At 43.6% G+C, this 13,751-nt stretch overlaps 1 protein-coding gene across 8 annotated transcripts in view; it reads left to right on the top strand.

The window, feature by feature from the left end:
- The window catches only part of LOC147111775 (four and a half LIM domains protein 2), a 69,694-nt gene extending 56,160 nt beyond the window's left edge, over positions 1 to 13,534 (top strand). For all 8 annotated transcript variants that reach the window (XM_085998987.1, XM_085998986.1, XM_085998985.1 and 5 more), the window contains 2 exons: positions 1,805 to 1,991; positions 12,727 to 13,534. In XM_085998987.1, coding sequence (XP_085855113.1) covers positions 1,805 to 1,991; positions 12,727 to 12,878 — 339 coding nt within the window. In that variant the 3' untranslated portion in view covers positions 12,879 to 13,534. The remainder of the gene's footprint in view (positions 1 to 1,804; positions 1,992 to 12,726) is intronic.
- The last annotated feature ends 217 nt before the right edge of the window (positions 13,535 to 13,751 follow it).

Below are 13,751 nucleotides of genomic sequence, written 5' to 3'. Positions count from 1 at the left end.
AGTGTAAGACGTTCTGATTGTCTGACAGTTTATAAAGTTCAGACTCATGGAACAGACAACACAAAACCCAATGAATCTGTGAAACTTCTTTTACTTATAAATCAACAAGAGGTTACAAGTACTTACCAGAATACAAACTGTACTCAATTCATGTACTTATCACAAGCCAGCATCGAAAATCATTTACTTTAAGCTCAGGTGATTATAAGCAAAACCACATACGTTACTATTCACCAGATGAGAGGTCAATTGAACAATGATTAGACGTGTGACTAACTTTAACTGGCAACTGACCAGGTCACCATCAACTATAGCCCCAACTGCCATGCTGAATGTTTTGAAACAGTACCTTTTATACTCCCAAATTTGGCAACCCTCCCACTGCATACGTGTCCCTAACTATATGGCATAATGGTCGGCAGTTGTTTCCCAGCCCCTCTTATCACTAGTCCGTTAGGCAACTGTGGGCCTTCAAGGCTCGGTACATTCCATAGTCTGAAGATGTTTCTGTTATTGCACTGATTTCACAGTCAATAGTCTGTTCCCACAGAACTCCAATATGCTTGTTTTCCATATCTGTTTATGATTATCTGTTGAAAGACAATTGGCAGCTTTTACAGCTTACAAGTCAAACAGTTTATTTTGCGAAGTTCTCACAGCAACCAGACTTTGTCCTCGCGAAACATGATGGTGAAATTTGGTCACTTTTCAATTCAGTCAAATGGAGATTCAGTCAAGTTTACCATAACGGTGTTACAGGAGGACTGCAACAAATTACAAGATGATATTGATAAACTTGCAGAATGGACATTTAATTGGCAAATGAATTTCAACACAGGTAAATATGGGGTATTATATTTTGGTAAGAAAAATAAGGAGGTCACATATTACTTGGAAAATAAGAATCTAAGTGGGGTAGAATAGCAAAGGGATCTTGGAGTACAAATACACAAATCACTAAAAGTAGCGACGCAGGTTAATAATGTCATAAAAATAGCAAACCAAGCACTAGGGTTTATTTCTAGAGGGATAGAATTGAACAGTAGAGAAGTTATGCTAAACTTGTATCGAACCTTGGTTAGACCACACTTGGAGTACTGCATACAGTTCTGGTCGCCATATTTTAAAAAGGATATAGAGGCACTGGAGAGGGTACAAAAAAGGTTTACAAGGATGATACCAGAAATGCAATTATACCTATCAGGAAAGGATGAACAGGCTGGGTCTTTTTTCTTTTGAAAAGAGAAGGCTCAGGGGTGACCTAATAGAGGTCTTTAAATTTCTGAAAGGTTTTGATAGAGTAAATACAGAGAGAATGTTTCCACTTCCACTGGGGAAGAGCAAAACTAGAGGCCATCAATATAAGATAGTCACCAAGAAATCAAATAGGGAATTCAGAAGAAACTTCTTTACCCAGAGAGTGGTGAGAATGAGGAACTCGCTGCCACAGGGAGTGGTTGAAGCGAATAGTATAGATGCATTTAAGGGGAGGCTAGATAAGCACATGAGGGAGAAGGGAATAGAGGGTTATGTTGACAGATTTAGATGAGGAAAGACAGGAGGAGGCACGAGTGGAGCATAAATGCCGGCATGGACTGATTGGGCCGAATGGCCTGTTTCTGTGTCGTATATCCTATGTATGTAATGAACAAATTCTCACTTATGCAACAAAATAAATATCTGATTTCTCCTCTCTCCATTGTATGTTCAATATTTTAACTAAAGATCTGCTACAGTGTTATCAATGATTACCTGTTGAAGATAAAGTAACTAATAGTTGCCTATATTTTATCTTCCTAACCAGGCAATTACTACTGGAGGAGTCACTTACCATGATCAACCCTGGCACAAAGAGTGTTTTCTCTGTACAGGTTGTAAAAAGCCACTGACTGGACAACGTTTCACCTCACGGGATGAATTTGCCTACTGCCTGGATTGCTTCAGTAGCCTCTATGCCAAAAAATGTGCCGGTTGTTCCAATGCAATTACTGGTAAGTTCTTCAGTATGACGTGATTGTGAAAGGAGGAAATTATCAGCAACATCTTTGTGCTGGTCACCCACTAAGACATGTTCATTTGACATCTGGTACAGAAAAATATTTAGACTAATCTGAATCCTGTAATGCACGAGGAGTAATTGTCACCTTCACTACCTGGGCAGTAATTCAACGGAGTAGATCGTCTGCTTGTCGTAGAACTCCCCTCCCCCGCCCCCCCCCCCCCTTGCCCAATTTTCATCCCATTGAAAGCAATGGGATAAATATCAAAGTGGTTCTACAATGCGTTTGCGATCTGCTTTGTTAGGTTACTGCTCAGGTGATGAAAGTGTAAATTACCCCCATTGTTTAGTTTGCATGCTGCACTTTCTCCTTTTTTGTGTTTAATTTTCTCTTTTTGAAAGTGTGCCATTCCTTGCTGAGGTAAGATACCGTTAGTGAAGGTTATCCTCTCACAGCTAACCAAGTATCATAATTCATGTGAGCTTTGTTGATGAGAATCAGCAGGCTGTTTGACTGTGAAAGCATCACATCTGAGCACTTGTTGCCATCAGGCATCCACACATGCACTTGCAGCAGAGGTGAATGGACATAAATCAGAAGTAGGGACTCTGACTCCTTCACCCAAATGTGTTGAGGCTGATTGTAGTGCCACTGCCACCATTCCAACTAAAGCACTTTATTGTTGAAAAGACGTGATTATCAACTGATTGTGCTGAATGAGAAGGTTCCAGTGATTGCGGGTGGGGGGGCGGTGATCGCAGGGGTGGGGCAGTGATTGCGGGCTGGGGGTCCAATCGTGTGGAGTGGGAAACAGGTTTGCTTGGGGGGCCGGGGGGAACCACTCCTGCTGTTCTTGGCCCACAAACAGTGCTGGAAAAGCATTTACTTCTTCCATGCAGCAGTCCTCGCCTCCCTTTGGCTGCCTGGTTTCCCAAGGCCCAGGAAACCCAGCCAGCCAACGTTAAAGCTGGAAAAGACATAAAATCTGAGACACGCAGCCTCATTAAAATATTTAAATGAGTGACGTGCCTCCTGGGAGTGGGTTGGTTGCCCCCCCACCCCGTCCCGCCTCCATTAAAACCAGAGGTAGGCAGGTTCGAGGTGGTTTGGGTTCAGCTTTTAAATATTTTACATTTTAACATCCCACCCGATCCAAACCATCCCTTCTTTGTTGTGGGTTAGAATTACTCCCAATGTCACCGATTGTTAATATATATAACTTTTTTCTCTATGATGTTTTAAACCAAGGGCCTCAGTCCTTTCTTGTCTTGGCAAATTGGAGTTTCTAAAATTAGAGGCCCAATCAATTTTGCTTATAGAATTCTTTGAAAAAATGAGAGCATAGATAGAGGAACTGCAGGGGATACTCCTCTAACCCATTTACAATCCTACCATTTAAGGTGTATTTTATTTCCATGCTCTTACTTCCAAAATATATTACTTGATATTTTTCTGTATTTGAATAGCATCTGCCACCTATCTGTCTATATTCCCACAATGTCCTCTTGCAGTCATTCAAATTTCCTACCCCCTCTCCCCAATTTGATGTCAGCAGCTTATTTCAATATTGTTCTCTTGATTCCTAAGCCCAGATCATATATTTATATATATAAACAGCCCGAGATTTGTAGAAGACCACTCACCGCAATTTCCATTCCATTATCTTTGCCATAAGTCTTTTACATGATACCTTATTCAATGCTTTTTGAAAATCCATATAAACTGCAGCCACTGCATCTCCTTTATCTGTCCTGTAATTTTTCAAAAAATTAAAATAACAAAACGAAATGAAAGGGGTCGAATTGGGAAAAAGCAAACCAGAAACTCCATGTGATGCTCAACAGTCATGGAAGGTGACCAGTGAACTAGTGGGGTGATGGATGAGCAGGATTTAGTACAGAATTGGATGTGGGCAACATTGTGGGTGAGTTGAAATATAGAAACATAGAAGATAGGAGCAGGAGTAGGCTATTCAGCCCCTCGAGCCTGTTCTGCCATTTAATGAGATCATGGCTGATCATCCAAATTCAGTAACCTGTGACGTAAGAAAACTACTAGGCACTTGGTCTAAGTATTAAACAAGGCTTTAATCAACTGTTTTTCAACATGGAAATCTAGTTGTGTCCTTCACTAGTTCCTGTTAAAGAATGTCCTGAGCAAGCTGGGCCCATGCCCGAGTATTTATACTCTCCCTGGACAGCGCCACCAGCAGGCCGCTCAGTATTATTACATAAGTCATTTCCACATGAATGACAAGATTCATGTCACCCTGTCCCTGCCTTCTCCCCATATCCCTTGATCCCTTTCGCCTTAAGAAATATATCCAACTCCTTCTTGAATATATTTAATGAATTGGCCTCAACTGCCTTCTGTGGTAGAGAATTCCACAGGTTCACCACTCTCTGGGTGAAGAAATTCCTCCTCATTTCTGCCCTAAATGGCTTACCCCTTATCCTTAGACTGTGACCCCTGGTTCTGGACTCCCCCGCCATCGGGAACATCCTTCCTGCATCTATAATAGCAAAATACTGCGGATGCTGGAAATCTGAAATAACAACAGAAAATGCTGGAAATACTCAGCAGGCCAGGCAGCATCCATGGAGAGAGAAACAGGGTTAACGTTTCAGGTCTGGGACCCTTCATCAGAACTGGAAAAAGCTGGAAATGTAACAGATATTAAGCAGGTGCAGAGACGGGGGGTTGGGGGGGGGGGGGGTTTCCTGCATCTAGTCTGTCTAGTCCTGTTAGAATTTTATAAGTTTCAATGAGGTCCCCTCTCATTCTTCTAAACTCTAGCGAATACAAGCCCAATCGACCCAATCTCTCTTCATACGTCATTCCTGTCATCCCAGGTATCAGTCTGGTAAATCTTCGCTGCACTCCCTCCATGGCAAGAACATCCTTCCTCAGATAAGGCGACCAAAACTGCACACAATACTCAACGTGTGGTCTCACCAAGGCCCTGTACAACTGCAGCAAGACATCCTTGCTCCTGTACTCAAATCCTCTCGCTATGAAGGCCAACATACTATTTGCCTTCTTAACCACCTGCTGCACCTGCATGCTTGCCTTCAGTGACTGGTGCACAAGGACACCCAGGTCTCGTTGCATTTCCCCTTTTCTCAATCTATTACCATTCAGATAATAATCTGCCTTCCTGTTTTTGCCACCAAAGTAGATAACCTCACATTTACCCACATTATACTGCATCTGCCATGCATCTGCCCAATCACCCAACCTGTCCAAATCATACTGGAGTTTCTCTGCATCCTCCTCACAGCACACACGCCCACCCAGCTTTGTGTCATCTGCAAACTTGGAGATATTACATCTAGTTCCCTCGTCTAGATCATTAATATATATTGTGAATAACTGGGGTCCTAGCACTGATCCCTGCTAGTCACTGCCTGCCACTCGGAAAAAGACCCGTTTATTCCAACTCTTTACTTCCTGTCTGCCAATCAGTTCTCTATCCAAGTCAGTACCTTACCCCCAATCCCATGTGCTTTAACTTTGCACGCTAATCTCTTATGTGGGATGACATGAATCTTGTCATTCATGTGGAAATAACTTATGAAATGATACTGGGCGGCCTGCTGGTGGCACTGTCCAGGGAGAGTATAAATACTCGGGCATAGGCCCAGCTTGCTCAGGACATTCTTTAATAGGAACTAGTGAAGGACACAACTAGATTTCCATGTTGAAAAACAGTTGATTAAAGCCTTGTTTAATACTCAGACCAAGTGCCTAGTAGTTTTCTTACGTCAATTTAATCAACTGCAACCCGCTCCACGCTCTGAGTGATTTGGGAACAGACAGCTACGATTCAAACTGTAGAAGGGAACTCGGACGTAGTAATCAATCCATCATGGAGAAACTACTCAGACCTGCCCGTCTCGACCTGGACCTGAATTCACTTACAGCTGCTAAGGTATGGAAACACAGCCATCATACTTTCAGCAACTTCCTCGAGGAGTGTGGTGAGAATGTTCCTAATAAGTTAAAATGCTTGCCAATTATGTATCCCCTCATGTGTTTGACTTTATCGAAGACTGTGTAGACTATGACTCCACTATCCAAACACTACAGCAACTATATGTTAAGGCCCCAAACAAAATTTTTGCTCGGCACCTACTGGCCACAACTCAACAACAACCCAGGGTATCACTTGATGAATTCCTTCAAGAGCTTCGCAGGCTCAGCAAAGATTGTAACCTTAAAGCTGTCTCAGCTGAGCAGTACCGGGAGGAATTAATTTGTGACTCTTTTATTAATGTTATTGCTTCTCCCCTCATACGCCAGCGTCTGTTGGAGAATAAAACTCTCGGGTTACAAGCTGCTTATAACCAGGCATATTCTCTGGACTTTGCTCAAAAAAAGTCAGATGCCTACTTTTTACCATATGCACGGACTGCTGCTACCACTTTTAGTGACTCACCCGGTAAGCCTCAGGCGGAAGCCCTCACTGATGACGATCCTACCCTAGCGGCATCTTCGCAATCTAAAAAGAAGTGTTTCTTCTGTGGAGGTGCATTCCATTATAGGAAATTTGGTCCTGCTCGTAATGCAACCTGCAATCATTGCAGTAAGAAAGGTCACTTTTCTAAAGTATGCCGGTCAAGAGCCTCTACTAGTGTTGCAGCTGCTATCTATAAAACTGCTCCTCCCCCCCCCAAGAGCCACTACTAGTGTTACAGCTGCTATCTATAAAACTGCTCCTCCCCCAAGAGCCACTACTAGTGTTCCAGCTGTTTTTCCCCAAAGCCTGTCCCATGCAGCCACGAGGGTTTCAGTAAATGGACACATTTTGAGCGCATTAATCGACTCATGTAGCTCTGACAGCTTCATCAGTGAGCGGGCTGTCAGTCAGTTACAACTGCGTATTTACCCCTCGGACAGGGAAACTGTAATGGCTCTGATGAAACTGATCACCAACTCTTCCGGCTTTTGTCTTGTTGACCTTATTCTCAATGGCCGCACTTATTTTTCCACCCGGCTCGGGGTGCTCAAAAACCTATGCAGTGATGTGCTCCTGGGACAGGATTTCCAGAAACAACACAAAAGACTCACATTTGAGTTTGGAGGGCCAAAGCCGGAGCTTACTATTTCCAAAGTACCATTTTGTGCGCTTTCGGCGGCTTCGCTCGACGAGCCCTCCTTGTTTGCCAATCTTTCCCCCCCGATGTAAGCCCATAGTCACTAAATCATGACGTTTCAGCCAAGATGATCTATCCTTTATCGAGGAAGAAATCTCTCACCTTCTAGCTGACGGTATCATTGAGCCATGTTCATCTTCCTGGCGGGCTCAAGTCATCGTTGTTAAAAATCCTCTGAAGCAACACAAGTAACGTCTTTGCATCGATTACTCGCAAATTATTAACCAATATACTGACCTGGATGTCTACCCACTACCACGCATCGATGACATGGTCAATAACCTTGCCAACTACAGGGTATTTTGAACGTTTGACTTAAAGAGCGCATACCATCAAGTACCGTTAAAGTACTCTGACAAAAAGTATACGGCCTTTGAGGCCAATGGTCAGTTTTATCAGTTTTGTCGCCTTCCATTTGGGGTAACCAATGGGGTGGCCATCTTTCAACGGGCAATGGACAGCCTAGTCAAACAGGAGAACTTAACGGACACTTTTCCATATCTGGATAATATCACCATTCCTGGTCATGACCAGAAGGAGCATGATGCCAACCTCCAGAAATTTCTTGACGTTCTCTGTCGTCACAACTTAACCTTAAATGAGTCCAAATCTGTGAAATCAGTACCATCAGTCAACATCCTTGGCTATTGGGTGGGCAATGATGTCATCAAACTGGATCCGGAGCGACTTCATCCACTTCAGGAGCTCCCTCCTCCTACGAATCTCGGCTCTCTTCGTCGGGCCCTCGGCATGTTTGCCTATTATGCGACGTGGATATCCCACTTTTCCGACAAGATCCAGCCCCTGCTTCACGCAAAGTCATTTCCGTTGGACGCGATGGCTATTTCAGCTTTCGACCTCCTCAAGCAACAACTAGAAAAAGCTTCATTCCATCGATGAAAGTCTCCCTTTCGTGGTCGAGTGCGATGCATCGGACGTGGCGATCACGGCTACCTTGAATCAAGGCGGTCGACCTGTTGCATTTCTGTCCAGAACTTTGCAGGGTAGCGAGCTCCATTATCCTCCTGTCGAGAAGGAGGCTACGGCTATCATCGAAGCAGTACGTAAATGGAGTCATTTTCTCGCTCATCGCTATTTCATGCTCATAACTGATCAGCGCTCTGTGACCTTAGTGCGTTTCTGGTTATCCAGCATAAAGGTCAAGAATAACAAAATACAGCTCTGGAGGATGGAATTAGCCGCCTTTGGCTACACCATACATTATTGACCCGGCAAAGAGAATGTGGCCCCGGATACCCTCACGTGTGCATTCTGCTCTTCCATGTCAACTTTGACTCTTATGGATCTTCATACTGACTTGTGCCATCCTGGCGGTACCCGTATGTTACACTTTGTGCAATCTAAAAATCTCCCATTTTCTACGGAAGATGTGAAAAGAACATGATCCATGTGTAGAATTTGTGCAGAATTAAAACCACAATTCTTCCGTCCGTCGGTTGGCTCGCTCATACACGCTACACAGCGACTCAGCATTGACTTTAAAGGGCCATTGCCTTCCTCAACGCGAAACACCTACTTGCTTACTATGCTGGATGAATATTCACGCTTTCCCTTTGCTTTCCCCTGTCCCAATATGCTTACTTCCACAGTGATCAAATGCTCGATCAGGTCTTTGACCTTTGCGGTATGGCCAATTTCATCCACTCTGATCGGGGTCCCTCCTTCATGTCAAGCGAACCCAAAAGTTATATTTCCCAATGGGGAATCGCCACAAGTAAAACGACACCGTATCATCCTATTGGAAACGGACAGGTTGAGAGATACAACGCCATCGTTTGGAACGCTGTTCGTCTTGCACTGAGGTCACACAACCTATCAGACCAGCAGTGGGAAACTATGCTCCCTGACGCGTTGCATTCCACCAGGTCTCTTCTTTCTACACCCACCAACGCTACTCCTCACGAACGATTCTTCAAGTTCCAGCGTCGCTCCAATCATGGGACGTCCCTACCATCATGGTTGGCAGCTCCTGGCCCCGTGCTGCTCCAAAGATTTGTCCGATCCTCTAAGAGTGATCCCCTCATCGACGAAGTGGAACTGACAGATGTCAATCCCACGTACGCATACATGCGGTACCCTGATGGCCGGGAATCCACAGTGTCACTTCGGGATCTGGCTCCCTGCCCAACCGGTCCGATGGACCCAATCGATAGTGGGATCCGCATTAATGACGCCGATACCCTGCGCTCCTCTGAGGATGATGCCCTACCCGGGACGTCAAGGGATCTGCCAGCTATTCCGCTGGATCAACCCGGGGAACAGAGCGCTCCCCACAAGATGGCCACCCGAAGACAGGACGCCGGTCAGTCACCGACTACCGAGCAGGGTGAAGCCAGCTCTGCACCTGTGGGGGCCCGCACCCGGAGCCACGATCTCCCCAATCCCCCTCAGGTCGATCAAGGCGACACGGACTCTGCCAGCCCGCCGGTACGAACCAAGCGACACAGGGACCAAAACATGGTCCGAGGAGACGTGCCTTCTGGCCTCCAACGGAGATCCAAATGACTGCGTCTATTCTTAGACCGATTAATTCGGTAGAAGGAAGCCGCCGGACTTCCAATCTTTCAGGCGGGAAGAATGACATGAATCTTGTCATTCATGTGGAAATGACTTATGAAATGATACTGGGCGGCCTGCTGGTGGCGCTGTCCAGGGAGAGTATAAATACTCGGGCATGGGCCCAGCTTGCTCAGGACATTCTTGAACAGGAACTAGTGAAGGACACAACTAGATATCCATGTTGAAAAACAGTTGATTAAAGCCTTGTTTAATACTTAGGCCAAGTGCCTAGTAGTTTTCTTACGTCACGGGACCTTATCGAAAGCCTTCTGAAAGTCCAAATACATCACATCCACTGGTTCTCCCTTATCTATTCTACTAGTTACATCCTCAAAAAATTCCAGTAGGTTAGTCAAGCATGATTTACCTTTTGTAAATCCACGTTGACTTTCTCCGATCCTGTCACTGTTTTCCAAGTGCTCTGCTATTACATCTTTTATAATGGACTCTAGCATCTTCCCCATTACCGATGTCAGGCTTACCGGTCTATAATTCCCCATTTTCTCTCTACCACCTTTTTTAAATAGTGGGGTTATATTAGCTACCGTCCAATCCATGGGTACTGTTCCAGAGTCTATAGAATTTTGAAAGATTACCAGCAATGCATCTACTATTTCTCGGGCCACTTCCTTAAGTACCCTAGGATGTAGATTATCAGGCCCTGGGGATTTATCGGCCTTCAATCCCATCAATTTCCCTAACACCATTTCCCTACAAATACTGATTTCATTCAGTTCCCCCCTCTCATTAGACCCTATGTTCCCGACATCTCTGGGAGGTTATTTGTGTCCTCCTTTGTGATGACAGAACCAAAGCATGCATTTAATTGGCCTGCCATTTCTTTGTTCCCCATTATAAATTCCCCTGATTCTGACTGCAATGGACCTACTCTTGACTTCACCAATCTTTTTCTCTTCACATATCTATAGAAGCTTTTAGTCAGTTTCCCTGAAAGCTTACTCTCATACTCTATTTTCCCCCTCTTAATTAATCCCTTTGTCCTCCTTTGCTGAATCCTAAACTGCTCCCAATCCTCAGGTTTGCTGCTTTTTCTGGCCAATTTATATGTCCTCTCCTTGGATCTTATGCTATCCCTAATTTCCCTTGTTAGCCACGGTTGAGTCACCTTTTTTGTTTTATTTTTATGCCAAACAGGGATGAACAAATTCTGTAGTTCATCCATGTCATCTTTAAATGTTTGCCATTGCCAATCCACCGTCAACCCTTTAAGTAACATTCCCCAATCCATCCTAGCCAACTCGCGCCTCATACCATCATAGTTTCCTTTATTTAAATTGAGGACCCTAGTTTCTGAGTCAACTACTTCAGTCTCCATCTTTATGAAGAATTCTATCATATTATGATCGCTCTGCCCCAAGGGGCCTCGTACAAGATTGCTAATTAATCCTTACTCATTACATAATACCCAGTCTAAGATGGCCTGATCTCTAGTTGGTTCCTCGACATATTGGTCCAGGAAACCATCCTGTATACACTCTAGGAATTCCTCCTCCACAGTATTGTTACTAATTTGGTTAGCCCAATCTATATGTAGATTAAAGTCACCAATGATAACTGCTGTGCCCTTATTGCATGCATCTCTAATTTCCTGTTTAATGCCATCCCCAACCTCAGCATTACTGTTTGGGGGTCTGTATACAACTCCCACTAACGTTTTCTGCCCCTTGGTAGTTCTCAGCTCTACCCATACAGATTCCACATTATCAAAGCTAATATCCTTTCTTACTATGATGTTATAATCTCCTCTTTAACCATCAATGCTACCCCACCTCCTTTTCCTTTTTACCTGTCTTTCCTGAATATTGAATACCCCTGGATGTTGAATTCCCAGCCTTGGTCACCCTGGAGCCATGTCTCCATAATCCCAATTAAATAATATCCGTTTACATCTATTTGTGCAGCCAATTCATCCACCTTATTACAAATGCTCCTCGCATTAAGACACAAAGCCTTCAAGCTTGTTTTTTTTAACACTCTTAGACCTTTTAGAATTATTAATTATGGTGGCCATGTTTGATTTACACCCTTGATTTCTCTGACTGCCACTTTTGCTTTTCTCCTTCCTGTCTTTTGCTTCTATCCTTGCTTCCCTTTCCTCTATCTCCCTGCACAGGTTCCCAACCCCCTGCCATTTTAGTTTAAACCCTCCCCAACAGTACTAGCAAACACTCCCCCTAGGACATCAGTCCCGGTCCTGTCCAGGTGTAAACTGTCCAGTTTGTACTGGTCCCACCTCCCCCAGAACCAGTTCCAATGTCCCAGAAATTTGAATCCTTCCCCCTTGCACTATTCCTCTAGCCACGTATTCATCTGAAATATCCTTCTATTTCTACTCTGACTAGGACATGGCACTGGTAGCAATCCTGAGATTACTACCTTTGAGATCCTATTTTTTAATTTACCTCCTAACTCCCTATATTCAGCTTTTAGGACCTTATCCCGTTTTTTACCAATATCGTTGGTACCTATATGCACCACGACAACTGGCTGTTCACCCTGCCCCTCCAGAATGCCCTGCAGCCGCTCCGAAGTTTGTGCAGGCTGGTTAGGAGGGCATTGGAACCGTTAAGCCTGGAGATGACAAAGGTGTGGATGGGAGATTCAGTGATGATGGGGGTGAGGCAGGTGATATGGTGAAAATGGAAATAGATGGTTGGGTAATGGAGGAAATTTTGGATTGAAGCTCAGTTCAAAGTTGAGCAGCATATGGAGGTTGTGCATTGTATGGTTTAGCCTGAACAAGTAACCTGGGAGGGTCATGGAATTGGGGCTAAAGGTATGAACTTTCTGATAAAAGCAGAACAGAATGGCCCTAAATTGCATTTTTGTCAAATATCTATGCAGTTTCCTAGTACCATCTCCCTCCACTGCTTCCTTGGGCAATCTGTTCCATATAATATCACCCTCTATATAATATAGCTAAACCTAACCTATCAGTTTACCTTCCTTTTGCAATGAATTTTTTTCAGGTCTTGGAGGAACCAAGTACATCTCATTTGAGGAACGTCAGTGGCATAATGATTGCTTCAACTGCAAAAAATGCTCTCTCTCACTGGTAGGACATGGTTTCCTCACAGAGCGAGATGACATCCTTTGCCCTGAGTGTGGAAAGGATCTGTGAAGCAAATCGGTCAGCAACAGATTTTATCACAACTTTGACTGCAGCTGTTTTAAAGCAAACCAACTTGGCTATCACCTACTGTTGCGTGAATTGTCCACAATTGTGACTGAGCTTGATAATTTAGACAATTTGGTAAAAAACAGTTTACAAAATGTTCGCGAATTCACAGAGGGTTTGCATGAATGCACTGGGATGTTTTCAAGTGAAAATTTAGTATTTTAATCTAGTAAGCATGCACCAACGTGAACAACCAAACTAAATATACCTATAATATGATCACATTCAAATACCAAAACCTAGTGGTCTACATTATTTCAATAAAGCATGAACTTTATTGTTGGTGGAAGAATATTGGAGGTTTTTTTTTTTAACTATAGAAGTAATGTGGTACAGATTTAAAAGTTTAGCAATTGAGCAGCCCGGCAGAGGTAACAAAGGTCCATGTGCAGAATCTGATACGAAGCTGACTTTGGCCTGCTGTATGCATTCACATCTAGTAAAAACATATTTGAAAGTAACATTTTTATTATACTGCATGAATATATAGGTGAATAGTGGATATTGATTGAAGGCGTCTCTGTGCATTTCAATATTTTTCTCAGCCACTAAGTATTTCAATGTATTAAGTGCATCAATAAAGTGAAGAAATATGCATCTGTACTTCTCCAATAGCCTGAATTTGTGATGGAAGTATCGATAACCGCAGCATCTGAACCCAGACACCTGACTCTAGGTTTCTCATGCCATTGATTCAGTTGTACAATAATTAAAGAATAATACACAACAATTACACTATGGCACATAATGGATGAAATGTTAATTCTTTTTTATAAAAAGGTCACTATTGACTTCCCCATTATTCTTAAATGTCCC

This window comes from Somniosus microcephalus, chromosome 10 (genome assembly GCF_052327205.1).
Source record: "Somniosus microcephalus isolate GS21.2 chromosome 10, FLI_Smic_1.0, whole genome shotgun sequence".
In the NCBI taxonomy this organism is placed as follows: domain Eukaryota; kingdom Metazoa; phylum Chordata; class Chondrichthyes; order Squaliformes; family Somniosidae; genus Somniosus; species Somniosus microcephalus.
This window is presented reverse-complemented; position numbering and strand designations above follow the sequence as displayed.